Consider the following 27,397-nt stretch of genomic DNA (forward strand, 5'->3'; position numbering starts at 1 on the left):
GTCACTGTACGACGACAACCGATCTTCTTCAATTTGCAACTTGATCGACGACTTCAATATGACACTTTTGAATACTTGGGAAGCGACACGTGTACCTAATCCTCCAGCACGTGAAAGCGTCCTTCGGCAGGAGAGCATAACAAAATCATAACTCATCAATAACATATGAGCCGTTGCGGAACAGAGTGGTCTAAAGACCATTTTTTTTCAAAAATGAGTTTTTTACATAAACCGCATCTACTTGGGAAGCTGAAGTTAGGAGACTAGAAAAATTTCGAAAACTCGAACTTTAAAGCTGATTTATACCATGTTGAAATTTCGTCCGAAACAGAATGCCCATTCTGTTTCGGAACAGAGTGGTCTATGTACATAAATCGAGGTAATACCATCATGTAACATGTGACATGTAACATATTACATGTGATATGTAACTTGTCACTTGTCCTGTAACATGTTACACGTTATTTGTAACATGTTACATGTAATGTAACACGAAAAATGCAACATGTCAAATATCATGTAATATGTAACATGTTGTGTTACATGTAATGTTACACGTCACATGTTACATGTGACATGCCATGTACATCATATAACATGTGACACTAGCCATTTTGTACGAGTTTACATCATTTTTATTTATGTTTTTGTACATAGACCAGTCTGTTCCGAAACGATACGAGGTTTCCAGTAAAATATATATGATGTCAGATTGGTCTATGTACATTGGTATGGTAAAACCACTAATTTCACCAAAAAAATGGAAATTTTGTGTATTCACATATTAAGCCACTTCATAACCTTTATATTAGAACATTTTGTTTGAAAGAATCCGTTGAACAGAATTTTATTCAGAGATGTTTCGAAAATTGCTTCTCCTGACAAATTTGCTCGATAACACATAGACCACTCTGTTCCGCAACGGCTCATATTCAGCTATGAGGACTTATCGTGTTATTCGAAAGATATTCACGTTTCAAACATGCATATGAAAATATCATAAAATTTTGATATCATATCTCGCTAAGCTTCCGATAAGATATTTGAGTTGATTTTAAAATATCTCATTAAAAGTAAGTTTTTAAGTGAAAATTGTTCGTTATCGATTATTTATAATATATTCAGTTATGCATTCAGTGTTAAATAAGTTGAAAATATTTGCAACGGTCATTTTCGTGACTTTTAATGTAAATTATTGGTTTGTTTTTGGAATATTAAGCTTTGTTATTTATATAGTCTTGGAGGAACAATATTTTGGTATTATTTTTTTTGTTATTTTACCAACAATGTAAATCATATTGAGATCAAAATGAGGTGTATTTCCAATATCTGGTTGTGTTATTATAATGATATTTTCTCCTGCTCGGGTCCCTTTGCTCGACATCACTAGCGTTGGATTGCCAGTGGAAAGTAATCAATGATTCCCAATCGTTATCTCAATTGCTACTGGTTCAACTCCCCCGGATCCAATCAATATTTCATACGACCATACACATTATATTGATTGGAAATATCATGAGACGATTATTGCGGAATCCATCGAGTCTCACGAGGAACTTCCTCGCGTATACGCGTTCCTTTCTGGCTTGATCATCGACGCCGCGACTCAAGCTCAGACGAAATAGAAACCTGGGGTAACGATCAGACGGCGTCCTCCTACCAAGTGGTGGGACAGAGAGTCCTCGGCATATAAGGACTACCGAAAGTACGGCTCTGTTAATCTACTTCGAAAGTACGAGGTACTAGACAGGCAGATGAAGAGCTCAATAAAAGCGAAAAAGCGCGGATACTGGCGGAGGTTTGTAAACGCGTTGTCGAGGGATACAGCGATGAGCACTCTTTGGGATACCGGCAGGCGCATGAGGAATCGTAACGTTTCGAATGAGAGCGAGGAGTATTCAGATCGCTGGATACTCGATTTCGCCAAAAAGGTTTGTCCGCACTCTGTTCCGGAACAGAGAACCTTTCGCGACGCGTTTTTAGTAGCTACGGAAGAGCCTCCATTTTCGATGTTGGAATTTTCATTGGCACTCCTCTCGTGCAACATCAACAATAAAGCTCCAGGGTTTGATAGAATTAAATTCAACTTGTTGAAGAATCTACATGATTCTGCAAAAAGACGCTTGTCGAACAAGTTTCTTGAGTCAACATCGTTCCGCACGACTGGAGGGAGGTAAAAGTCATTGCTATCGAAACCCAGGAGAACCTACCTCTGACCACAATTCCTATCGGCCGATTGCTATGCTCTCTTGCCTTCGGAAACTAATGGAGAAAATGATCCTCTTACGGTTAGACAAATGGGTCGAAACAAATGGTTTACTCTCGGATACTCAATTTGGCTTTCGCCGGGGCAACGGAACGAACGACTGCCTAGCATTGCTTTCTACTGAAATTGCCTTTACCCGAAAAGAGCAAAAGGCTTCTGCATTCTTGGACATCGAAGGGGCTCTTGACTCTGTCTCTGTAGAAGTTTTAACCGAGAAACTTTATTTGCAGGGACTTTTTGCTTTTTGCTCAATTTGTTGTCAGAAAAGCATATGTATTTCTCGCATGGTGATGCGACAGCTTCCCGAATTAGTTACACGCGTCTTCTCCAGGGCTCATGCTTAAGCCCTCTCATATTTTTCTTAACTCTGACCGGCCACTTGCAATAAATGTGGCTCAACGAAACGAAAGATCGACACGAAAGAATTGCGAGGCAACCACGAAGTTTCGGACGATTGAATTAAACGCGAAAAGATTCAGATTAGGATTCTATTCAACGATGCCATTTGAAGTGACTTATAGCTAGAGTTCTGTTAGCACCTCTCCTTTTTATTAGAACTAAGAATTCGGAAGAGGGTGTAAAAATTTAGAGTTCAGTGGATTACAAGAATTAGGGGTAAACAGGGTAAGACCGCCCAGCGGGGTAAGACCGCCCCCCCGTAGTTTTACCTCCGAGTTATATAATAATTGAAAAATTTCTTTAACATGTCTATTACAGTATAATTACATAACATTTCGCACCCCTTTCTTTTTTGATAGTGCGCGAACAGTCACAGAAATAATCAAAAACAACCTTTCAGCTGGCAACCAGTCAATGCGCTATTGTTTTGCGGCAACGGGACTTAAGGTTTTTCTGTCTAAAAATTTATTGTTTTATTCGTGAATATACGTTTAACCGCTTGCCGGAATCTGTCTTCTTTCGGAAATGTCGGAAGCCGTGAGTGATCTTGTTATTTTGACTACTTTTTCGATGGAATATGAAAATGTTCCACTGGGGGTAACGTGGCCCACTATACATGGGGTAAAACCGCCACGTGTACAACTGCTTGTTATTCTACTTCAAAACCTAAATGCCTCGACACTACAAAGGGAATATATGCAGGATCAGTAAAGCGATTTCAAGCCACATAAGACATCGATGTTAATCGACCACTTTCGATTTGGTTGAAGCTTTTCTAGTAATATTTTTTTAACGCGACTAATTTTTGAAAAAAGTAAACCTGTGTCAAAATGGTATTAATGAACAAAAATAATTTTAGAGCCAGGACGGTTTGTTTGATCGATATGACGTCTCCAGCAGAGTTGAAAATAGCAGTTTTTTTACTTCCGAAAAAAGTATACACTTTTAAAAAAATTTAAAGAAAAGATATTAAAATAGAATTAAATTTTTTTTTTTAATTTATTTAAAAAAAATCATGTTTTTGCCTGCAAAATCTGCAAAAGGTAAGCTAAAATTTGATGGTTGTTATATCATGGAGTAATAGAAATATTAACAGCTCAAATTTTGCAAAGAATTTTTTTGGGCGGTTTGTTTGATGTATGTTGGTAATTTTTTTCCTCAAAAAAAACATTAAAAAATTGAAAATATGAATAAAAAATTTATAATTATTAGTATTACTTAAGGTGGTTTACCGGTAAAACCAAAACCGTTAAAACCGGTAAAACCGATATTTTTTTCAGTACCGAAATACCGGTATTGGAGAGGCGAAAAAACCGGTATTTTCGGTATTTTTCTTTAAATTGAAAAAAAAACTTGTCACAATATTCATAAATCATTGTTAGGCTAATGAATGCTACTCACTTAGGTAAGCGTTACAAATCACATGTTGATGTATACAGGGTGTAAGGTAGCTCACTTTCAATCAAATCCTTTAAATCCTTTAATGAAAAAAATGCTTCTGCGCATATGGTCAAAATTTAACTACTGAAGAGTTATTCTCTTTTTCTAGTTTTTGGTTATGTTCATCTCAACGAGGTCTATCACAAGAAGTATGATAGCTAGCTCAGTTATGTTGGTTCTTTTGGAGAGCTGAAAAAAATTTCGTAATCAATAGTGTCTCAAAAATTCACAATTTTCTGCTCGTTAAAGGCAAACATAACCGAAAACTGAAAATAGTGAATAACTCTGCAGTAGTTGAATGTTGGCCATATGTGTAGAGGGATTTTTTTTCTTATCAAATATGGTCCTCTATTGCCCCTTAAAGGATTTCATGTGAGCTCCCTAACATCCTGTATAATAAATACATTTAGACAGAAGCAACATTAAATATTAATTAACCCTTGCCTATGTATCAATTTTTGTTATTTTCTAACAATCTGCTCGGATTCAGACGATGTGTTTGTGTGTACCGATAATATGTCAAAAAACTTCATATCAATAAAGCAACACATTCATTGTTTAAGTATAACAGCTAATCTCTTTACACATTCATACTCACAGAGGCAACGCGTGGGTTTTAAACCTACCAGTTTAACTACAAATTATGAAAATCATAGTTTGAGGCAGTAATCACAATCATGTCAGCGAAAATACGCAAGTCATTATTCATTTGGTGCTATTTAAAAATAATAAATAAATATAAATGAATAGATAAAATTTGGATTAGGAATTTATTTTTGTTGATACAAAGTGTTCACAGGATGAAATAATCAACCAATGAAAATTTTCATCCTAAAAATTACTGCTCCTTGAAAAAGTGAAATTTAAATAGCTGTAGCCTGTAGCATGGTCAAAGCTTCGTCGCCTGTATCGCAGCGGGCTTTTATTAGCATCTAGCTGAATGTATCCGGCCTTACTCGTGTAAAAGTTTCTGCTTTTTCTATCATTTTCTATATTTTTATATATTTTTTACCAACCTCTCATTTCGAATATTTATTTCTATTTCAGTTACAAACTTGTTCATATGCCACATTTTTCGTTTCTCCATCAGGAGCTAAAGTTAATAAAATAATTATAATAATAAATAATTTGGACGAACTGTTTAAAGAGCATCGAGCAGAATAAAGAAGTATTTACCTTCGATTCATTCGGATTCGTGAAAAGTAAATTCTGGTCTGATCGTGATTTCTTTTTTTACTTCATTCATATACTCTTCTCAACAGTTTCCAATAGTGTTTTTCTACGAATTTTAAACTTATTCACTAATTTGAAACTAAGCTTTGCGATGCGAAAGAAAGTTAAAATAATAATCTGCATGTTTTTTGTTATTACATGAGTTTTAAAATTATGTTCTTCGTAATCATATCACTAGATTCATTCATTGGAGTTTTTCAAACACTGTTATCCAGTGTTGTATCTGGATCGTAAGCCACAAGAAATCAGAACAATGGTCGCAGAGGTCCTAATCTTACAAAAAAAATCTGGATCGTAATGGAGCATAGATACTCATAAATGCAAAAGCTCAATCATGCAGCGACACGTCCATACATAGATGCAACCTGAGACGCTTACTGAGTTTCTATTTTTAGCTTAAAGACAGGTTTATTATAAATTGAATATTTTGAAAAACCCCAATTCTGGAAAATCTATTTATTTTGAAAACCACAAAAAGTTACCTAAACATTGATTTGAACTTGGATAATCATAAAAACAAAAAAAGTTAAAACTTAGAAAAAAAAATATTTTTTTCAGATTTTTCACTGTGTATATTTTATTAAAATAGAAAAAAATACCATCTACAACTTTGTCGAAGACATTACACCGAGAAAATCAACCGCTTTGGCCCTAAAAATATTTGTTATCCTCAAAAAATAGTGGGCGATCTTACCCCGCTGGTGGGCGGGTTTACCCCGCATGAAAAAGATCTGCCCATTTTCAATGAATTTTTAAAACTGAAAAAAAGGCTGGAAAATAAACAAAAATATTTCAGTTTTTATTTTTTAAATGCGGATATTGAATAGGAGAGATCGAAGCAAGCTGTGATCAAGAACGGACGTGAAAATGTTTCTCGTCGGAATTTTTTATCGTTTTTTCAAGTTTTTATAAGATTTATTTTCTATCCGGAAAAGGGATGTATCTACGTTTATTGAATGAAGGCCGCTGTTGTTTCGGTGTGAATTCCAAGTGTTTGATTTGAATCGCGATGAAGTGTTCCGAGGGTTGTCGTGTACGGTTGAGGATAGTGCAATAATGTCGACGTATTTTATTTAGCCTTCCCGTCGCGCAATCGTTATATTTGAAGTGCAAAGGGTGGAGTAAAAGGTAATACGAAATGTGGCGGTTTCGTATTATCGGTGAGAGTGACGTCAATGTTGAAATCTGTGAAAGATTCGTGCAATTTTGTGGCTAATTTGTGAGAGCTGCATTTCTTTTTCGGTGGCGGAGCACGTTTCCCGCTAGCCCTTGCCTTGCCATAAGTGTGTGTGAGTAAGTGCAAGGTTGCTCTTGCGTGCGGCACGTTCTCGCACCAGCATGAAGGTTCAGAGAGGACGCGAGAATTAAAGGATAAGTATTAGTGTTGGTGACGTTTTGCCTGTGTTTTTTTTTTAGTTTGATTTGCATGGCAAAAGGGAACCAATGTTTTTTTTCTGCTTTTCACAATTCCTTTTGTGGGGATGCTACATTTCTGTATACTGAACATCGAAAATGTTTTACAGATTTCCAGTATAAAAGTCTGTATAAAAATTTGTAAATTTCGTAGAAAATCGTAGGAATCTTTATGGCTTTACAAATCTGTAAACTGTAAACTGTATGGATGAGAAATTTATAGTTCACAGATAAATTTAAATTTACATATGTGGCATCTCTGATTGTTATCGCGGTTTCTTAGATGCCGGTTTTGGAATTTTCTCACTCAATCGTTTACAGTAGGTACAGTGCGTACTGGGGCCGATGCTGTTCGGGTGACTGCGTCGAAATAGTTCGGGATGTGTTTTAACGCGCGTCAGTTTTCATTGTTGTTTTTTCTCCTCGCGTATTTCGCGCCGCGTCCTTTGCAGTGTGGCGTCGGCCTAACATCGGCCTGTATTTTGAAGGGCGCGTTTGCAGTTCTGTATGTACATATACTTGTGTGGGAATTTTGTTTTGCACAGATTGGTCTGTGTTTGTGGCATCCCTGCTTGTGACCGCGGCTTCGTCGAAGCCGGTTTTGAATTTTTTTAATCTACCGATTGGGCCGATGCGGCGCTAACTGCGTCGAAACAGTTGCGCGTCAGTCTTCATTGTTGATATTATTTCCTCAGGTGAACGGAGACGCTGTTGCGAACATTTTGAGCAGTTTTATGCCCTTGTTTTATGATTTTTCTAGCTTTTGAGTAAATACTGAAACACATAGACAATTTTAAATTTAATTAAGTAGAAATCTTGTCGGTCAGCATGGCAAATAAATTTTGATTGCGATTGTTTTGGCATTTTGTTAAATCTAATTAGTACTCGGTCTTGTTAGATATGCATATTTGCATTTTTAAAAATTTTCTAGCTATGAATGCATGAAACTTTGCCAGTTTTTCATACTCAGTAGGTATCTTCGCTTTATTATTCAAGAAGTAAGTGGTAATCAACGCGAAATACCGTGTCTCCGCGCGTCGCTTCGGTAAGAGGGAATAGAGCGGTCGCGCATAACTTTCCGGGGTAAACGTGTTTTCGGCCCAGGTGAGCTTTGCTCAAATATAGATTTTCGGTGTGTTGTGACTTCCGAGGTGTACCAAACCATTTATTCGCAGACTGTCCACTAGAGATGGTCGGGTATGGGAAATTCGTTACCCGTACCCGACCCGTGCCCGACTAATCGAAAATTTTCAAACTCGTACCCGACCCGAACCCGTAGTCTGGTTTGTTTAAAATACCCGTACCCGACTCGAACCCGAAAAATATCTATTCCAACTACCCGTACCCGACCCGTACCCGAAAGAAAACAACGCCGAAATTGCTTGAACCCGACCCGTACCCGACCCGTCCTGGATTTTTTTTTTTCAAAATACCTGGGTACCTCGCACGTTATATGCACTAATTGTCATATGTGGTTTCTCGAGATGATGGCCGGAGTTAGACAAAAACCGAGTGTGAATGTGAACGCATGTTAATGAACCCAGAGTTCCAGGCGGATTGTCCACTATAAGGAAGAGGTCCACTATGAAAAGTGCATGTCTGGTAAAGTTAAAAAAGCGACGAGTTTTATGTGAACATCGCAGCAACCTGAAATCTAAATATTATAATAAAGTCAAAGTTTATATTGTTTATAACTTGAGAAAAATTTAATAATTCATTTGCATTTGCCAAAAACCTGTAATTTTTTAGTACAGATTCGGTGTCATCGATTCAATCTAAAAATCGGTATAACACAGATATTTCTGTACATCCCTGGTCACAGTGCAAACAAAGACTATGCTATCGCTGTCAAATCTCATATAGGGGAGAACCGTACAAGACGCACCAGTTGGGTAAGATGGCCCATCCTATTAATTCCCCAAAATACTTATACATATGGCTTTATATGACGAAATTCTGCGCTTTTCTCATAAAAACCCAGCTTCTCTACAGTTCTCATATAAAAAAGTGTGCCATAATGGCTAAAATACTCAAAAAACTGTGCAATTGGCTGTGGCTCTGTCCAACATGTAATTATTTATGAATTTTATTTAAGCTTTTATGATTAACTGACTTGTAAGTTATACAAAAAACTATGGTTCCCCTAGTCTTTACACTTTTGGAGTTAATAATGCTATGAGTAGTTCAAATTATTTCACCAACGTTCGTCAACTTTTACCTAAAAACAATCAACATTAAAATTGGGGCACAATGCACTACGAAGAGCTTGCAGGAGATTGCTTGACAACTTAGAGCGTGTTCCATTATTTTTGATTTTACTTTCGAGACATCTTGCTAGTGGCATATTAGCATACTGCTTTGGAGCATACTGATCTTTGTTGTGGTGCGTTTTGGTCACGGGCTTGTTTGGCGGCAATGGTAATTTTTACCAAAAAAGACATTGAAATCGAGTATTTCATTATAAACTTCGTCATATACCATACAATTAATAGATCCTACAACCATACTACATGCTCAATGTCGCTTTGAAATGATTTGAAGCGCTGTAAATCGCGTAAATGCTTAACTGGTGCGTTTTGTACAATCCTCCCCTACTTCAGCTGTTTCATAATATTTTTCCTTTATTGCTATAATATTCAAGTGCCTAAATCCAAAATGTGGGTGCAATATCATGAGATCTGTTTTTTTATAACTTTTCGAAGTTTGGCATACTGACGTTTTTTGACATGTGTTTAAAAAAAATTCATTACTTTGAAACAGCTTCAATGATAGCTTGAATTTTTTTGGTGTCAAAGAAAAAGTTGATTCGTAGTTAGTTTGTATGTATTACCTATTTTGTTTTAATTTAAAAAAATAATTTTTTTTTCGCAAAATTTGGTGGATTTGAGGTGTTGTGCAAAAGCTACGTAATTTGTTTCTGTGAGGAGAACGCCCTGTGACTAAGGGGAAAAGTGCCAAAATCAATAATAATTAGGTCACCTGCTTTATGGACGGCCCCAAATAAAAAATGGAATGGAGATTGGTGTTCAGCACCCCAAAATTAAGTAAATACCATATTTTTGTTGCATTTATCCACACTTTTTTTACTTAACCAGCCCTTGTATTTAGTTGCCTTACTGTGCAATGCTCCGCGGTTTTCCTCACAAATATGAAAAAAGCCTGGCAAAATTCCGTTTAACTCAAAATGGTTGCAGGAAGAACTATTGACTTTCACATTAGAAAGAGATAGCATGATGTCATTCCCTTGGTGCAAACACTGCCGACAACTGTCAGAATAGGTATTGGCCGATCTCTCGTTGAGTGAGAATGGGCAATTTCATGTTCGATCTTTCCGATTATCGACACTAAGAAAACACCTAGGTTTGAAATGTTAAAAATTAATTTCTCATAATGCACGAAAATCAAATTACCCGTACCCGACCCGTACCCGACCAATTGAGAATTTTTCAAACCCGTACCCGACCCGAACCCGAAGCCTTGGTTTTTAAATTACCCGTACCCGACCCGAACCCGTAAAATATTTTTTTACGCTACCCGAAACCCGACCCGAACCCGTCGGGTACGGGTTTCGGGTAAAAATACCCGTACCCGACTATCTCTACTGTCCACCCGTAGGTTCTATTCCAGCACGCAGTGATTCAGAGTAGGTTCCGTTCGTTCGATAAATATCGTAAATAATTAAACGCGACAAAACATTGTAATTAATCGCCACCAAATATCGCAATTATTTGCAATTAATATCAGGATTATACGTGACTCGTCTGTCAACGCACACATCTTTTTTTCTTTTTCTTTTTTTTTCGTTCGATTTGAACGGCGATGGCCAAGCAAATAGGCCGTTTTTGAAGCTCGCTTGCTGACCGCTTGCATATGTCTATATATTTACTTTTTTCTTGTTTTTGGTTAATGCATATCTGGTTGCTTCGTAACATTGTGTAGTCAGCTGAGATAAATCAATGAGAGATACGTTTCGGTAAGTGCATAATGACTTCATGAACATATTTTCGAATATTGGAGTTTGTCTTGATTAGATTATAGGTCCGGTATCCTCGCGTGCGCTTTATTTTTGCGGTGTTACATCATCAACCGGATCGCGTTATGATTTCCGTAGAAGATATAATGAACTCGTACCACGATATTTGTTATTATGAACCCGGTATTAGAACTCAGCGCATCGTTTACCAAAACGAAACCTGCTGCAAACCTTACCCTTTCCTCCAACATCCCAGTGATTTCTCGCGGAAGTGCAGAGGTGTTCTCGGCTTCCAATAAAGCGAGTATCACGTCAACATATTCCCATACACACTCCTTCTTTGACCTGCATTCGGATGCGGCCGGCGCTGGTATTGCCTAATATAAAGATCAAGGTCCCCAGTTTTTACACATTGAGGATGAATGTTAATCCCAAGCATCATCCATTGGTTCTCTGTGTAATTACAGCTGATCTGGCAATAACGGAGTAGCAACCGCGGGCGGTCAATCATTCTCATGCTCATGCTCATGCTCATTTAAATGCGGATATTGAATAGAAGAACCTCTTAGCGAAGAAAAAATGAAATTGCAGCCGCAACTTTTTTTTCTATAAGCAAAAATGCTTAAGGGGGCGGTCTTACCCCGCTTACCCCTAAGTACTACTGCTACAATTGAATGATGTGCACGAAACCAAGACTGTATATAAAATGGTCACAAGCCCCCAATTGAAACTATTGTTTCAGAAAAAAGAAATGGAAATCGAATATAAAGAAATTTGCAGAATCTTAGCTAAATTCTAACGTTTTGAATTTAAGGTTTCACGTTGTGCCTCAGCGTTGCTTGTGTCTCCTGCTTCTCCGCTGCATCTCCTGGATCGTCTCTCGTGTCTGTTGTGTCGATTGGTAGTACACATACTTCGGTGACGGCCCGAGTGAATAGTCCTTTGCTCGTGCGCACTGTGACTACGCGAATTAGTCCATCTTGCCCTGGTATTATGCCAACAATTCTGCCTAGGTTCCACTGAAGAGGTGGCAAATTGTCTTGTTTGAGTTAAACTAGGGCCGAACGCTGGATTCGTCCCGCCATTTGGGTCGCTGATGTAGGGTGCTGATATAGTCGCGCGACCATCGTTTCCATAAAATTTGCATGCTGCGCCTCATTTTCAGGAAACGACATAAGCTGTTAAAGTTTAAAGCTGTTAGGTCTGGTTCTGGAATGCAAAACATTGGCTCTCCTGAAAAAATGTCCTGGCGTTAATGCGGTTGAATCCCGAGGATCGTTTGTCAGTGGAGTAAACGGACGCGAATTGAATATGCTTTCGATTTGAGCTACGACAGTATTCAGTTCATATAGGCGGTTGTTGCTGGAACGGAAATTGTTTCGGACCTCTCAGAGTCGAACTCCTTGTTTTATCGGAGTAAGCTTCAAGCTGTAATTTTTAATTGCTTAATTTTAGGTGTACTTTAACATAAATGTACTTACAAATAATGTCTTCAACGTGTATAGATGTATGTTCCGCAACAATGTTCTTCTTTGCCTAGTGTGGCAGATAAGTAATTTGCAATTGGGGGAATGGATGGAAATAAAAAACGTCTCTAGCTCACTAATCATTAGTTGCAACTGATCTATGCCTGTCACTTTTGAGTTTAGATCGGGTTGCCAGTTTAGTTTATGTCCGACAATAGGCTTTTTTTCTATGTCCGACGAATAACCTAAGGGAATAAAGACGGGGATTTTGTTTACGCCAACATGCCCCACCCGTTTGGCTCGAAGTTTCTTCTGCTGTACCATTCATTTCACGTATGTCTACTAACGCTAGCTTGGTAGCTGGTCTTTCAAAAACTCCCGATTTCATTTGCACTTTGGCTCGACGGACATGGCCGTCTTTTCCAGGATATACTTCCAAGATTTTGCCTCTAGTCCAACTGTTGCGTACACCCTCATCGACTAGGATGACGAGATCACCGACCTGCAGTGATTTTCTTGCATTAAACCATTTCGTTTGCCTTGCGATAATAGGTAGATATTCCCGAATCCAGCGCCTCCAAAAATTGTCCAGCATCACTTGGGCCAATTTCCAGTTTGAACGCAACGCGAAGCGCACATCGGTCGGCAACGTGGTTGGTTGATTCACTCCTTTCGTACATAGTAGCAGAAAGTGATTTGGTGTAATCGCTTCTTGCTCAGCATCATCTAATGGTACGTAAGTCAAAGGGCGTGAGTTAACGATGGACTCGGCTTCTATAAGTACAGTTGATAAGGTTTCGTCATTAGGTTTTTTGTGCATCAAAAGAGTACTAAGGGCTGCTTTCACCGATCGGACGAGCCTTTCCCAAGCGCCACCCATGTGAGGAGCGTAGGGGGGGTTGAACTTCCACTGAGTGGTAGTATTTGTGAATGTTTGCGCCAGTTGTTCATTCATCGCATTTAACTCTATGGACAGTTCGCGGCTGCATCCTTGAAAATTGGTTCCTTGGTCCGAGTAGATCTCTTGCGGTGCACCTCTACGCCCGATGAACCTTCTAATTGCCATTTTACAGGACTCAGTTGAGAGGCTACTAACAATCTCTAAATGAAGGGCTCTCACAGTGAGGCACGTAAACAATGCCACCCACCGTTTTACATCATTGCGACCAAGTCGCACAATAATGGGACCGAAATAGTCTAACCCCACAAATGTAAATGGTCTAACGTAGGGAGTTATCCGAGGCGCTGGGAGTGAGCCCATTCTCGGAATTTCCGGTGCTGCTCGATATACTTTGCACCATGCGCAGCGCCTGCCAACATTTCGCACTCGCACTCTCAGTGCTGGTATGTGATATGTCTGTCTGATTTCGTTTACAAGCGTTTCACTATTAGCATGAACAAATTTTCTGTGAAACCAATCGATTAATAAGTCTGTAACGTAATGCTCTTTAGGTAGTATGACGGGGAATTTTACGTCAATTGAAATCCAAGGTGCTTCTCCCAGGCGTCGTTTCATCCTTATAACACCGTCCGTGCCAAACAAAGGAGAAAGTTTATATAGTTTACTTCCTTTCCATATTTGTGTCTGCTGATTAACAGGAAGGTTTAGATTTGTTTGGAGGGTTATCCATTCATCGGAGAAACTTTCTGCTTGAACTAGCCTCCAAATAGCATTTTCTGCGCCAACAAGTTCTTCCCGGTTTATTAGCAGTGATACTGTGTTTGGTGAATCACTAGGGTATCGGCATCGTTGAATAAAACAGCGCGCAATAACCGCTCCCACTTTGAAAACATGAAAATTCCACAACTGGTTTCGCAACAACATGCGGATGAACGTAAATTGGTCGTAGCTCAGTAGTGTCTGGAACGTTCATTTTATTTCTGGGCCAGCATTCTTCACCTTTGTACAGGAATTCTGGGCCCTTAAACCACCGACTATCAATGTTCAGACAAGGTCCTTTGCCCCATTTGGTGGCCTCATCCGCTACATTCCATTTCGACTGCACCCATTTCCATTCACCGAGTTCTGTATTTTCTAGAATTTCTCCGATTCGGAAGGCCACAAACTGCGTCCTTTTTCGGGGATCTGCCGCCAACCAAGCCAAGACGGTGTTCGAGTCACTCCACATTACTTTACGTTTGATCTGTAGCGTATGGCTCGACACGATAGATTTCATCAACCTAGTGCCAATAACCGCAGCTTGTAATTCCAAGCGTGGAATAGACAGCGGTTTTAGTGGTGCGACTTTAGTTTTTGCTTGTACCAGGGTACACCGAACTTCATCACCATCAATCACGCGAAAATAAGCTGCTGCAGCATATGATGTCTCACTGGCGTCTACAAACACGTGAAGTTCTAACGTATCATACGTACTGGGGCGGTATCCCGGAAAATAACACCTTTGCACTTTGATGCTTCGCAGATCCTGTAACAGCAAAATCCATTGTTTCCATCGTGGTAGTAATTGCGCTGATATACGATCGTCCCAATCGGCTCCAGCCCTCCATATATCCTGCAGCATTACTTTGACGTGGATTAGGAAAACTGCCACTAGCCCCAACGGATCGAACACGCTCATGACGAGGCTCAGGACTTCTCTTTTCGTAGGGATTCTCTCACCTAGTAATAGTTGTGCTAGTCCATCTCGCAGCTCGATAGAAAAGGAAAATACGTCTTCTTGAGGCAGCCAGACCATGCCTAAAACCCGTTCAATAGCGTTGGTTTTATCTAGTACGAAGGGTTTCATTTTATCTGAATTCTCTCCCCCCACTCGCTCGAGGACTTCTGGAGAACTGGACAGCCAGTGTCTAATTTCAAATCCACCATTAGCATGGACAGTTTTTACATCTGAGACTAGTTGTATTGCTTCATCAACCGTGTCTGTGCTGTCGAGATAGTCGTCGACGTAATGGTTCGCTACCACCGCGGCTGCCGCTACAGGATGAGTTTGGGCGTGTTCGTTGGCATTTAGATTCTTGATATATTGGAGGGAACAAGGTGAGCATGAAGATCCAAATGTGGCCACATCCATCACGAAAACTTTGATGGGAAGTGATGGGTTATCCCTCCACAAAAAGCGTTGAGCTTGGCGGTCGAATCAATACCTGGTGAAACATCTCTCTGATGTCCCCGCTTATAGCGATTTGTCTTTGTCGATACCGACTCAAAACTGCTGGAAGCGATGTTAACAAGTCGGGTCCTTTCAGAAGGACTGAATTCAGGGAAACTCCGCGTACCATGGCAGCCGCATCCCAGACTACACGTACCTTTTCCGGTTTTCTCGGATTAATCACCACTCCAAGGGGAAGATACCATACAGGGTTTTGTCCGACATTGGCTAGCTCCCCATCCGAGGCAACATGCGCGTACCCTTTGGACTGGTAGTCTGAAACTTGTTTCCTCACGTTAGCATAAAGCTCTGGAAATTTCGCCAATCGCTTTTCCAAGCAATATAACCGTCGTTCCGCCATAATTTTACTATTCGGGAGTACCACTTGGTCAAATTTCCACAGAAGGCCAGTTTGAAATCTTCCGCTTGAGGTTCGGGTTGTGGTGGCTTTAAGTATAGCCCTGGCACATTTGTCATTTGCCGATTCTATTGCATTGTCGTGCGAAACCCCGGCACCTTCTACAGCAAAAAATTGCTTTACCAGTTCATGTAACTGCTGATCGTACGTGTGTGCGCATATATGAAAAATGTGTGAAGGTACAGGGTTATCTAATTTGTTGGCGTTCCCGAATAATACCCACCCTAGCCGCGTTTTCGTCGCTACCGGTTCATTCTTCCTGCCTTCTCGTAGCTCGAGTGTAGTCTTCATTCTGGTATTATCCAGGCCAATCAAAATTCCAGGAGATGCTTCGTTATAACTTTTTATCGGCAATCCCTGCAGGTGAGGAAAAACGCGTTCAAAGTCTTCGAACTTGATTGATTGACGAGGTAAACCCAAGCTATTTATCGTACGAACACCATTCAAAGCGTACTGTTGGCCTGATTCGTTTCCGGATATAAAAAGTCGCACACGACGAGAGTTCACTTCGGTTCGCTTCACTCCATTCGTCCACTGCATGCAGAGGGGGTCTGCAGGACCGGCTAGTCCCAATTTGTCGGCAATCGACTTTTCTACTAAAGTAGAATCTGATCCGCTGTCCAGAAAGGCTAGAGTTGCGACAGATTTTCCATTTCCATGTAATGTTACCGGAATCATACGGAAGAGTGTCTGTAGAGGCGCATTATGATGGACGGCGACTGTTCCCGCCCTGGCATACACATTTTCTGCTTGCTCGGTAGAATGAAGCAAACGATGGTGGCGTTGCTGACATCCATTTACGCCACAAAGGGGAGCTTTGCAAGGCCACCTTCCGTGAGGGAACAAGCACTGTCTACAGAGATGTAAGTCTGTTACGATCTTCCACCGATCAGCTAGGCAACTTTGATGAAACACGGTTCAGTCTTTTGGCTTATGACCAACATCCTGGCATACCATACATGGGCGCTCGCTTCTAGCCGTTTGCCTTTATGATTCATCGACATTTGTATATTCCCGATCGGTGACGTTTTCCAACGTATGGGGATTGACAAAGGCTTTTCCATTATGTCGCTCTGTGCGTTGTGCACACGGCTCCACTACGGACGTAACGCTGCTGGCGGCCGAAACAATCACGCTCATATATTCCGCAAAGATACGGAGGTCTACAACTGGATACCGCTGCTTAGTCAATGCCCAGTCGACCTTCATGTTGGCTGGCAATTTATCGACCAATTCTTGTAGTAAAGTGGGGTTTGCCAAATGCGCTTCTTGGCCAGTGTTTACCAGATGGGCACAAAGGTTCCTTACAACAAGTCCGAAATTTATTAGCGTTGCTAATTTTTCCGGTTTGGGAGCTGGAGTGGCTTGAACTTCGTTAAGTAACGAATTTATTATGGCATCCGGGCGACCGAACAGTGTTCGCAAAGTATTAATCACCTCAGGCACATGTGACGGATGAAGTAGAAAACAGCTGACAGCTTTCCTAGCCTCTCCTTTGATGCATCGCTGCAATCGTACGAGGTTTCCAGCATCTGTGAACCCACACATTTCAGTTGAACCTATGTAACTATTCCAAAAGAGTGCCCATTCGGCTGGGTCGCCAGAAAACGAGGGAAGGTCCTTCGAGACGACTTGTCGAGCTGCTATTTGCTGAGCGGTCGGTCCTGTAGGCGATCGCGTGGCTGGGTTAGTAGCTTGGGGAACCGAAAATATGGGAGTTTGGTAGCTCGGAACACTTGTAACAAACGGGCGATTCAGAGACGTATTGTTCGACCATGCGTTTATCGAGGGTAACGACGAAGGGGGAAGGGCGGATACTGCAACTGCAGTCAACGGAGTGTTTGAAACCGTAACAGAATTACAGTTCCAACCCATCGGAGGAACTGAACCAGTACCAGTATAACATGACTGAGCAGGCCAAATCGGTTGTGTATTATAGCGTAACCCAGTATTGTTAAACACATAATTCGCCCTATAATCTGTAGCTACGTTTTGATAACCTACAGGCCCTATACTCGTGTAATTTTCGTGTACAATATCATTGTGTAATTTTAAACCACCACTAAACTGATTGTTTGCTGCTGTAGACAGCGCCATTGCCGGTGACGTTGTAGCGGTCTCTGCAATCAACTGCTGGGAGGCACCACGTCCGATTGTGCTTTGTGTCGTCGGCTGAGCAGCAACTGTATCCATGATCGCGGTGAGAGCTGTCACAACCGACTGATGTTGTGTAACTTCTTCATTAACCTTGTTGGAATGTGGAGTCGATTGGGCTGGGATCGATGCCACTAAAGGAGAAACCAGATGATCGCCGCATAGGTTATTCGAGCTTTCGGAAGTCGGTACTAGTGCCGCGGGTTCTACAGCTTGTGACGTGGGCCCAGTGGATTGACTAATACCAGTATTGGTGCCCAGGGTCACATCGGTTCTACTGTTAACCCAATCTTGAACTTTGCCGGTGTTTAGTACTGCACTACGCCGACTGCGCACACTTGAACTTTCACTGTCTTCGTCCAATTGTAACTGGAGCAGTTCATATTTCCTTTTGATGAATTCTGCCTCCAACGATAGCCTGTCAGCAATTGCCTTATTTTTCCTCTCTCTTTCCAACTTTAGGGCCTTCTCCTGCATTTCCTGAGACTCTCTTTCTGTCATAACCTGAGCTTTTAACTCCTTCTCCTCAGCTAGGCGCTGCAATTCGAGTTGAATTCGTGCCTCACGGGTACTAGCGGTGGTTGATCTCGAGGTGGACAAAGAACGAGGAGCTCTTGGAACGAAATTTTGACAATAGTAGCTTCGACTTTCATTAGCGATGCTATCAGTCACGCCAGCACAAAAGAAATGATCCCAGGCATTGCACCCATCACACTGGACCATCTTGTCCAGCTCGTCAGGCAGGTTGCACACTTTGCAATGGCGATCATTGCTGCTTGCATCAGATGGATCAGTGGCATTAACGTGTGATTCCGCCATTTTGTTTTATTAACGCAATAACGCCGGTAATGCGAATTAATTATTTCTTGAAGTTTGTTACTGGAACGGAAATTGTTTCGGACCTCTCAGAGTCGAACTCCTTGTTCTATCGGAGTAAGCTTCAAGCTGTAATTTTTAATTGCTTAATTTTAGGTGTACTTTAACATAAATGTACTTACAAATAATGTCTTCAACGTGTATAGATGCATGTTCCGCAACAATGTTCTTCTTTGCCTAGTGTGGCAGATAAGTAATTTGCAATTGGGGGAATGGATGGAAATAAAAAACGTCTCTAGCTCACTAATCATTATTTATTTATTTATTTATTTATTTATTTCGTCAAACAAAAGTAGACTACATATGTTTAAAAACTAACTTACATGCTATATGCTATTTATACTAGTGGGAGCAAAAAAAAAAGAGTTTATACATAATTGAATAATAATTTCTTCACTTGACGGATTATTACAATGAATGTTTTCTATCGATTTAAATTGCGCGTTGAGTTGAAATATTGTTTTAATTTAGTTCTCGACATAGAAAAGTCAATTGCTTCACAGTGTTGGTTATACACTAACATCATTTGATTAATTGGCCCGTATTTAGCATAATTGTTTCGTTGATGATTTAAAGAAAACAAAGTCCGAGTTCGTAAATTTCTAGAAGGTACATAAAGATTGAGTTTTGATAATATTTCGGGTGAGTCGACACGTTGAGATACGATATCGTTAACAAATGACATCATTGCGAATTCACGACGGGCTTTTAATGATTGGATGTCAATAAGTCTGCAGCGTTCGTCATATGATGGTAGGGGAAATGACGTCCATCGTAGATTACGTTTACGTTTACGTTTTCTAAAAGTGACCTGACATAGGAATTATAAAGTGTTTTTATTGTGTATGGATCTTGGAAATTATAGCAGAAACGTTTTATAAAACTGAGCATGTTACTAGCCTTATTAATAATTGTATTGTAGTGATCAGTGAATGTTAATTTTGAGTCGAGTATGACTCCTAGGTCCCTAACTCGTTCACTTTTCTCTACTACCTGATCTCCTAAGGAAATCAAATTGCTTGGCATGTTTCTTTTTCTACCAAAAGCCATCGAACTACATTTTTTAACGTTTAGCTGAAGAAGGCTTTTTTTACACCGAATGTAAAAATATTTTATCTCGTTACGAAAAATATTTACATCATCAGCGTTTTTAATTTCAATGAAAAGTTTAATATCGTCGGCATAAATAAGAATTTTTACATGTTTTAGAATAAAGGAGATGTCGTTTACAAATAATATAAATAGTAGAGGGCCCAAGTGAGAGCCTTGAGGAACTCCTGAGGTAACCTGAATATGTTTCGATATTGTACCTTTAAATTTGACTGTTTGTTGACGATCTGTCAAATACGATTCAATCCATTTGAGTAATTGTGGATGAATTCCAATTTTTCGTAACTTGAAGAGAAACAGGGGTATATCAATGCGATCGAAAGCTTTACTGAAGTCAGTATATAAGGTTTCAACATAATTACCTTTATCCATTGCGTTCAAAGAGAAGTTAATAAACTCGAGTAAGTTAGTTGTTGTTGAGCGCCCTTTGAAAAAACCGTGTTGCGTTGGGGTAATTCTATTTTTTATTTGGTGGAATAACTTTTTGTTTATTATTGCTTCAAAAAGCTTAGGTATACAGGAAAGAATGGCTATGCCTCGATAGTTGCTAATGTCGGTTTTTTTACCAGATTTGAACACAGGCACTAGATATGCGTTTTTCCAGAATTTCGGGAAGCAACCGGATTCCAGCGACATATTGAAAATCAAGAACAGTGGGGAAGTTAGCTCTTTAACTAAATGTTTCATGAATGCTGGCGGAATTCCGTCTGGTCCCGGACCTTTAGACGCATCCAGAGCTTTTAAAGTATCTTCAATTTCGCGTGCGCTGACATGTTCAATATTGAAATAGTTGGTAAACTCAGGAAAGTTGGTGAAGAATGTATAGTCACGATCAGATTCGGAGAAAGTTGTTTAATTTTGTTGAAAAAAATCAGCAAATAGATCAGAGATGTATGCCGGGTTCTCTTCAACTTTGTCATGCAGTTGCATTTTTGAAGGAAAATTTTCAGATTTTAACTTTGATTAAACATATTTGAAAAAAATTTTTGGACAGGATTTGATTTCAAGCTCAGTCTTTAATGTGAACTCTTCAAACGCGTTACTAATGGCATCGTTTAATTCGCGCAAATGTTAAGATAAGTTGTTAAAGCATCACGATTTTTATGAGTTTTGTATTTTTTATGTGCTTCTTGTTTTTTGTTTTTTAAGTTTTTAATTTGTCTATTGTACCAGACTGGGTATTTGGAATTGCCATGACGTCTTATTCTTTTCAATGGTGTTTCGCTAATAAATAAATCAGATAACATGTTATAAAAATTTTCTATAGCCGAATCGACGTTTCCGTCTTCAAACAATACATCTTGCCAGTTGATACTATTTAGTTTATGTTTTAATTCATCATAGTTTGCTGACTGAAAGTCAAAAACATCTTCGAATTCATATTCGTCAGGTCTTTTATTCGCATGCACAAATAAAGAAAACTCTATTGCTGTATGATAAACTTCGTTCTTCCATAATGGTTGTAATGAATTCGTCACACAAAAGTCTTCACTAATGTTGGACATTAACAGATCTAGATAACAATTTTGTCCATTTTTCACATGATTTATTTGATTAAGACCAAGACTAGAGGTTTTATCAAAAAGAAGTTGCAGCGTTTCATTTTCGCCAATAATAGGAAGTAAAATGCTATGGTTATCGATGTCCGGAATAAAATCAATGTTGCGTTGGTTGAAATCACCGTATATGTGGAGTTTTACTTCAGGTAACAGCTTAGATGCAATATTTTCAACAACATGAAGAAACTTTTCAAAGATTTCATTCCGCGCATTATTTGGAGGGAAATAGACAGAGACAAATACGTGTGTCTCTCCTGCTAGTTCTGCTTTCACCCAAACATGTTCGAACTCTTTAAACTGAATGGTGTCGATAAGCGCTGAATTAAAGTCTACTGACACCGCAATCAACACACCACCACCGGATTTCATTTCAGATAATTGATAGTTACGGTCATTTCTATAGACATTATATCGGCAACCGAAGACTTCTTCGCTGCGAACACCCTCATCCCAGCTGGTTTCGGTTGCTAAAATAACAGAAAATGAACAGGATAGTACATTTTTTTGAATTTCGTTAATATTGTGAGCGCCTCGCATGCGGTTTAAATTTTGGCAATATACAGAGATCTCGGTAGTGGTGGGGTGTTCGAGTGTAGAAGCTAAAGAATGAGAGTCATTATTAACAGAAGTGTTTACCAGAGCAGAGCAGGTCGCGTCATTTCCTACATCTCTAGGTTGAACAAAATTATCACCAGCAACGGTCCTCTGATGAGTGAGTCAATTGCGTTGAAGACACGAGTGCCTAGATGAGCACGCAATGCATTGTGAAGTTTAGTTAGATAGATAGATTAGTTGCAACTGATCTATGCCTGTCACTTTTGAGTTTAGATCGGGTTGCCAGTTTAGTTTATGTCCGACAATAGGCTTTTTTTTCTATGTCCGACGAATAACCGGTTAAGCACTAAGGGAAATGAAGACGGGGTTTTTGTTTACGCCAACAGCGGTAGTTCTTATATCCAAGAACTCGGCGGAAATGATATTTAAAGGATTTGATTCCTGCTTCCCAGAGCCCACCGAAATGAGGGGAACGAGCTGGAATGTGATGGAAGGTGATATCTTGCTCTCAACAAAAATTATTCCATGTCCTCGTCTTGCTACAAAACGTTTGATTGCATTTGTGCAAGACTGTGCTGTCAGATCGTGAACAATCTCGAGATGAATTGCCTTGACTGCCATGCACACGAAGCAAGCTACATATACCTTCACAGAAGCCCCTCTACCTATACCTATTACCGGTCGAACTAAAAATGGTCCACAATAGTCTAATCCCGCATTGGAGAAGACCCTAGCCGGTGTTATTCTAACAGCTGGTAATGAACCCTTGACTTCGAGTGTTGCAACGGAAACAATGAATGCAATTGTGAACTAGGGTAACGGGGGTATTTTGGCCCACATGCATATTTTGGCCCACCCGGTAACATTTTACGCATTTTATCTAATAAATTCAATGAATATTAGAAAACTATGCATGCAACATTGAATAACACACCTAAGAATCATACTACACTATAATTTTCGGCGAAAAACTGGCTCTAGGTAGTGTTATTTTGGAATTAGTTCATACATATTCAAAGTCATGGCTGAGTCAATCCAAAGTCAAGAGGAAGTGGTAATATACAAGTCAACGTCCGGAAGCTATTGTAACAAACATGTATGCTTTTGAAACAATTCGTTGTTGTAGTAACATCAATAAAATGTCATAAAAACAGTTTGTATACTCTAACATGCTGGAAAAAGTTGAAAATGTGGTTAAACGCATGGCCGAAATATGTTTGCCTCTTTCTGAGGCAAACATATTTTGGCCATGCCAAGTTTTGACATCTCCCTTGATTACCGTTCGGCCGTTGCACGTGAACAAAGAAGCAGTTTGTGACAATTTACAGGTAATTACTTCTTTATTTATCACATTTAACGAATGAAATTTGATGAGAATGCCTGTCAAACCGCTATAAGCCAAATCATTTCATTTTCAGATTCCTAAAATTTACAAAAATTCACAGCAGAAGGATGTTCTCCTCAAACCCACTATTTTTGCTCTAAAAATACCGATGATTATCTTTAATATAATTAGTCCGAATTATTTCCATATATGTCTGTAGATACAAAGGAGGGCCAAAGTAAAAATTTGGTGGACCAAAATATGTTTTTAGTACTTCGTAGAAATTTTGATATTTCTAGGATATTTTTCAATATATTACATTGTTGAACGGTGTATATTAAAATAGACACATAGCTTTTAACAATGGTATAATAGAGTAGGTATTTATGTTGAAAAATTGTATTTGTTTTTAATTAACTGTGCGAACACTTCCCAAAGCTGGCCAAAATACCCCCGTTACCCTACTCTTCGAACTAGTTCTCTGCCTCGTAGTAGCCAGTAGCGTAGTCTTAATGTTTTTTTTTTCTTCATCTATAATTTATTTGACACGGCACAAATGTTTAACGGCGCCAATTATATCTGGTAGCATACTTTCTAAAGTATCTAAATAACTAAAAGCAAATTTTTTATCCTCGCTGCCGACTACGAGCTGAAACTAAACCTAACTTAAAGCTAGAATGTTTTGCATTAAAAGCACTGATTTGATGCTTGATGGTTTTCCATTGCCATAGGTAAGCAGCATATTAAATTTATTCCGCTGCTGGGCCAAGATATTACGGACTGGCATATTGGGTTGTCTCCCTCGGGCCCTGAGAGTATATGGCGGGTCTAGTTGCTGTTTCCGGATCCGGGGTCTTAACGTGTACTTGTCGTTTGGTTGGATGTAGGCGGAAGGGAATAGGATTAAACTGGGGCGTGGATGGATTTCAGGAAGATGTATATAAAGGACATGTAGGACAGGTCACGGCTCGCCAAGACATCACGAACAGGAACAGCCGGCTGTCTACCCTCGCCCTGAAGGGAAACTATTAATTTAGACCTGGCGTCACGGTGTACAGGGCATGACCAAACAACGTGCTCTATGTCGTGATAACCTTCACCACAGGCACAGATACCACTTTCCCCGAGCCCAACACGACGGAGATGCGCGTCAAATCTATAGTGATTGGACATAAGCCGGGGCATCAAATGAAATCCCGACCTACATCCAACTCCTTGAACCACGGGTTCGTCGATACTTTGGGGATTATGGAATGTAACCACCTTCCCAATTAGTCTTAATATTGATAACAGTAAAGTTCGGCCCGAATGAAGCGCTTGGAAATGGAGCGACCGAGCAATCAAAGTGGTAAGTGGGTGATCTCTATCCAACAATATGGGATATCTTGCGTCATAGCAATTAGCAATTACTAATGAACCTCTGACAATATGCTGTTACTCTCAACAGTGTGGATAGACGAGAGAAACTATCGAAATGGTTAAATTTGTGTTCGTTTCCTATGCTTGATAATAGTGATAAGACTGAGCGGCGCTCATTTATTTCGAATTCATCCGACGAGGGAAAAAAAAATCACTAGAAGGTTGTATGCAAAGCCACGACCGCAAGGTTGAAGTAGAATACTTTTACAAGAATAATAACACGGCTGCTTGCGTGTCAGTCATTTTTTCTAGTTAATAAACGTTGACCGTTCATTGGCAGTATTGTAATTTCTTTTTGTTTGATATTTTGAATGAAGTTCATTTAATATTTTTAAATTTTGTGCAAATGAGAAGTTGAAGTGCTGCCGAATTGTAATATGCACATTTATTACGAAATCATTAAACGGGAATGGAACAAAAGCTACGGTTATGCAGAACGCGAATGCCGGCGCGATGCGATTCGCCTTACCGTGGTGAAATGTACAGCTCTTTTTAAGGCGAAGTAGAGCTATACATTTCAACAGATTTCGTCTTGCCGAATCGCATCGCGCCGTTATTTGCGTTCTGCATGACCGTAGCAAAACACTAAGCGACGCAAACACGTAATAATAGTCAGAGTATGCATGAAGATGAAGATAATCAACTTTGGATTATAGCGCAAAACGAGAAAATATTAACTCTTCAAATATTCATTTGTGTTCTTCAAATTTCAGTTGCTCAATTTAATATCCGATGAAATGTTTGTTTATTATCTGATGAAGCTCTTATATAGGCCAAATGATGCATTCCCAATTTACTAGGTCCATAACTCTGCCGACCGTGCTTGGGAATGCGACCAATCAGAGGTCGAATTTTGTGTTTTGACAAGGCTCAAGAATTTTCAATAGTACAATAGTTCGAATGATAAAATTGCAATTTCATGCATTTGGTTGGAATCTTAGAAGATTTTCTAATCGATTACTGCAAAAACGAAGGAAATCCATCGAAAACTAACCGATTTATTAGCATTTGAAATTTATCTCACTTTTTTCAGTTTTAGATTTTCATTTCACATCCCTATGTAGCCGAACTTCCTGAGAGAAGTATTCTACTTCAAAAGACAATTTCCACGTGTTGTAACGTGCTGGAGCACGAAATCTATGTCTGTGATAGGAAACCTTCACGTTCACGAGGCATGACTGGAGAAACGCGTCTGATAATGCGGTAAAATTTTTAATGTCTTTTTGTGCAAATTATTGTGCTCAGACAAAAACCTGTTTTGAATTGGATGAATTTTTAGTGAATAAACGTTAACCGTTTGTTATTCAAAGTTGGTCATGCTGATCGCAGCCTTTGCGCTGCCCCTACAGTGGGGGGTTTACTAAATAAAGTAGAAGTAAAAATTAGACAACTACAACAGAATTTGATTGCATCTCGCACAGAATGTCTGCTTGTGTTGATGCCAGAAAATTATTAACCTTCAATTATTTGTTTATTTGCCTTGAAAAAAGAATTTTGCGGTACAAAATCGGTTACTGATTACAACTTTTGAGCTGCCTTAACATTGGGGGAACCAAGATACACAGACAACATGCACTGTGGAAGCTATTTCACATTCAGTAAATTCGACGGGTGCGACAGATTTAAATTGCTAGGATGCAACACAGAATGCTTGCTTGCGTTGACAAAAATTATTAATTTTCAATGACTTGTTTATTTGCCTTGAAAAAGGCATTTTGATTTCCAAATTTGGATTTCCTGATGGCAATCTCCATGCTGCCCCAACACGGAGGGAATAATGGCTGTCTGGCGACACACGCTGAGAAAAACCGCGCTGCTCCTGAGACGTGGTGACCAACCACAGGGCTAGTGCTGCTGCTAAGGAAGGACGACTGCTGTTGTCGCTGTCTAGAACTATTATGAGCGGCTCCGGCTGAAACAGGCTCTTATATAGGCCAAATAGCATGTTTTCAATTGCAAGGTATATGATCCTGTCGACCGTGCTTGGGAAGCAAGCATATAACGACCAATCAGAGGTCGAATTTTTCGATTTGACAAGGCTTGACTATTTTCAATAGTACAATAGTGTGAATAATAAAATTACAATTATCTTATTTTGGGAAGAATCTTAGAAGATTTTCCAATCTATTGCTGCAAGAACGAAGGAAATCCATCGAATACTAACCGATTTATTAGCGTTTGAAATTGGACATATTTTTCACTTTTTTCGGTTTTAGATTTTCATTTCACACCCCTATGTAGCCGAACTTTCTGAGAGAAGTATTCTACTTCAACTACCTTCATATCTGGCAACTTTTTCTTTGGCTCAGAAAGAAAGTTCGGGCCATACCTCCACACTTTGTCATTGATAATGATTGTCGGGCTAACGCCACGAGAAATTCGATCAGCTGGGTTATGCTCACATGGAACATGCCACCAGCAATGATTTTTCCGAAAGCCTTTATATCTCAGCAATTCTATTTGATAAGAAGATGTTCCAAACAGGCGGAGCAGACGTTTTCCATTGAAGTACAATGGTGGAGTCTGTCCAAAATGTTACACTGCCTGAAAATTGTGTTGATTTTAACAGCTGTTCTATTGAGCGACTTCCTATTAATCCGGCGCACAACTTTAACCGCGGTATAGTAAATCCTCGGAGAGGGGCTGCTCGAGATTTAGATGTTAGTAACTGACTTGTGCTGT

The 27,397-nt window shown here is 39.6% G+C and overlaps 2 protein-coding genes across 2 annotated transcripts in view; both read right to left on the bottom strand.

Moving 5' to 3' along the window:
• The window catches only part of LOC129718841 (facilitated trehalose transporter Tret1-like), a 99,325-nt gene that overhangs the window by 64,336 nt on the left and 7,592 nt on the right, over positions 1–27,397 (bottom strand). The window lies entirely within an intron of this gene.
• On the bottom strand, positions 13,924–15,222 carry LOC129717227 (uncharacterized). Its single transcript, XM_055667083.1, has one exon. It carries the CDS (start codon positions 15,220–15,222, stop codon positions 13,924–13,926), a length of 1,299 nt encoding a protein of 432 aa, XP_055523058.1.

This window comes from Wyeomyia smithii, chromosome 1 (genome assembly GCF_029784165.1).
Source record: "Wyeomyia smithii strain HCP4-BCI-WySm-NY-G18 chromosome 1, ASM2978416v1, whole genome shotgun sequence".
NCBI lineage: Eukaryota > Metazoa > Arthropoda > Insecta > Diptera > Culicidae > Wyeomyia > Wyeomyia smithii.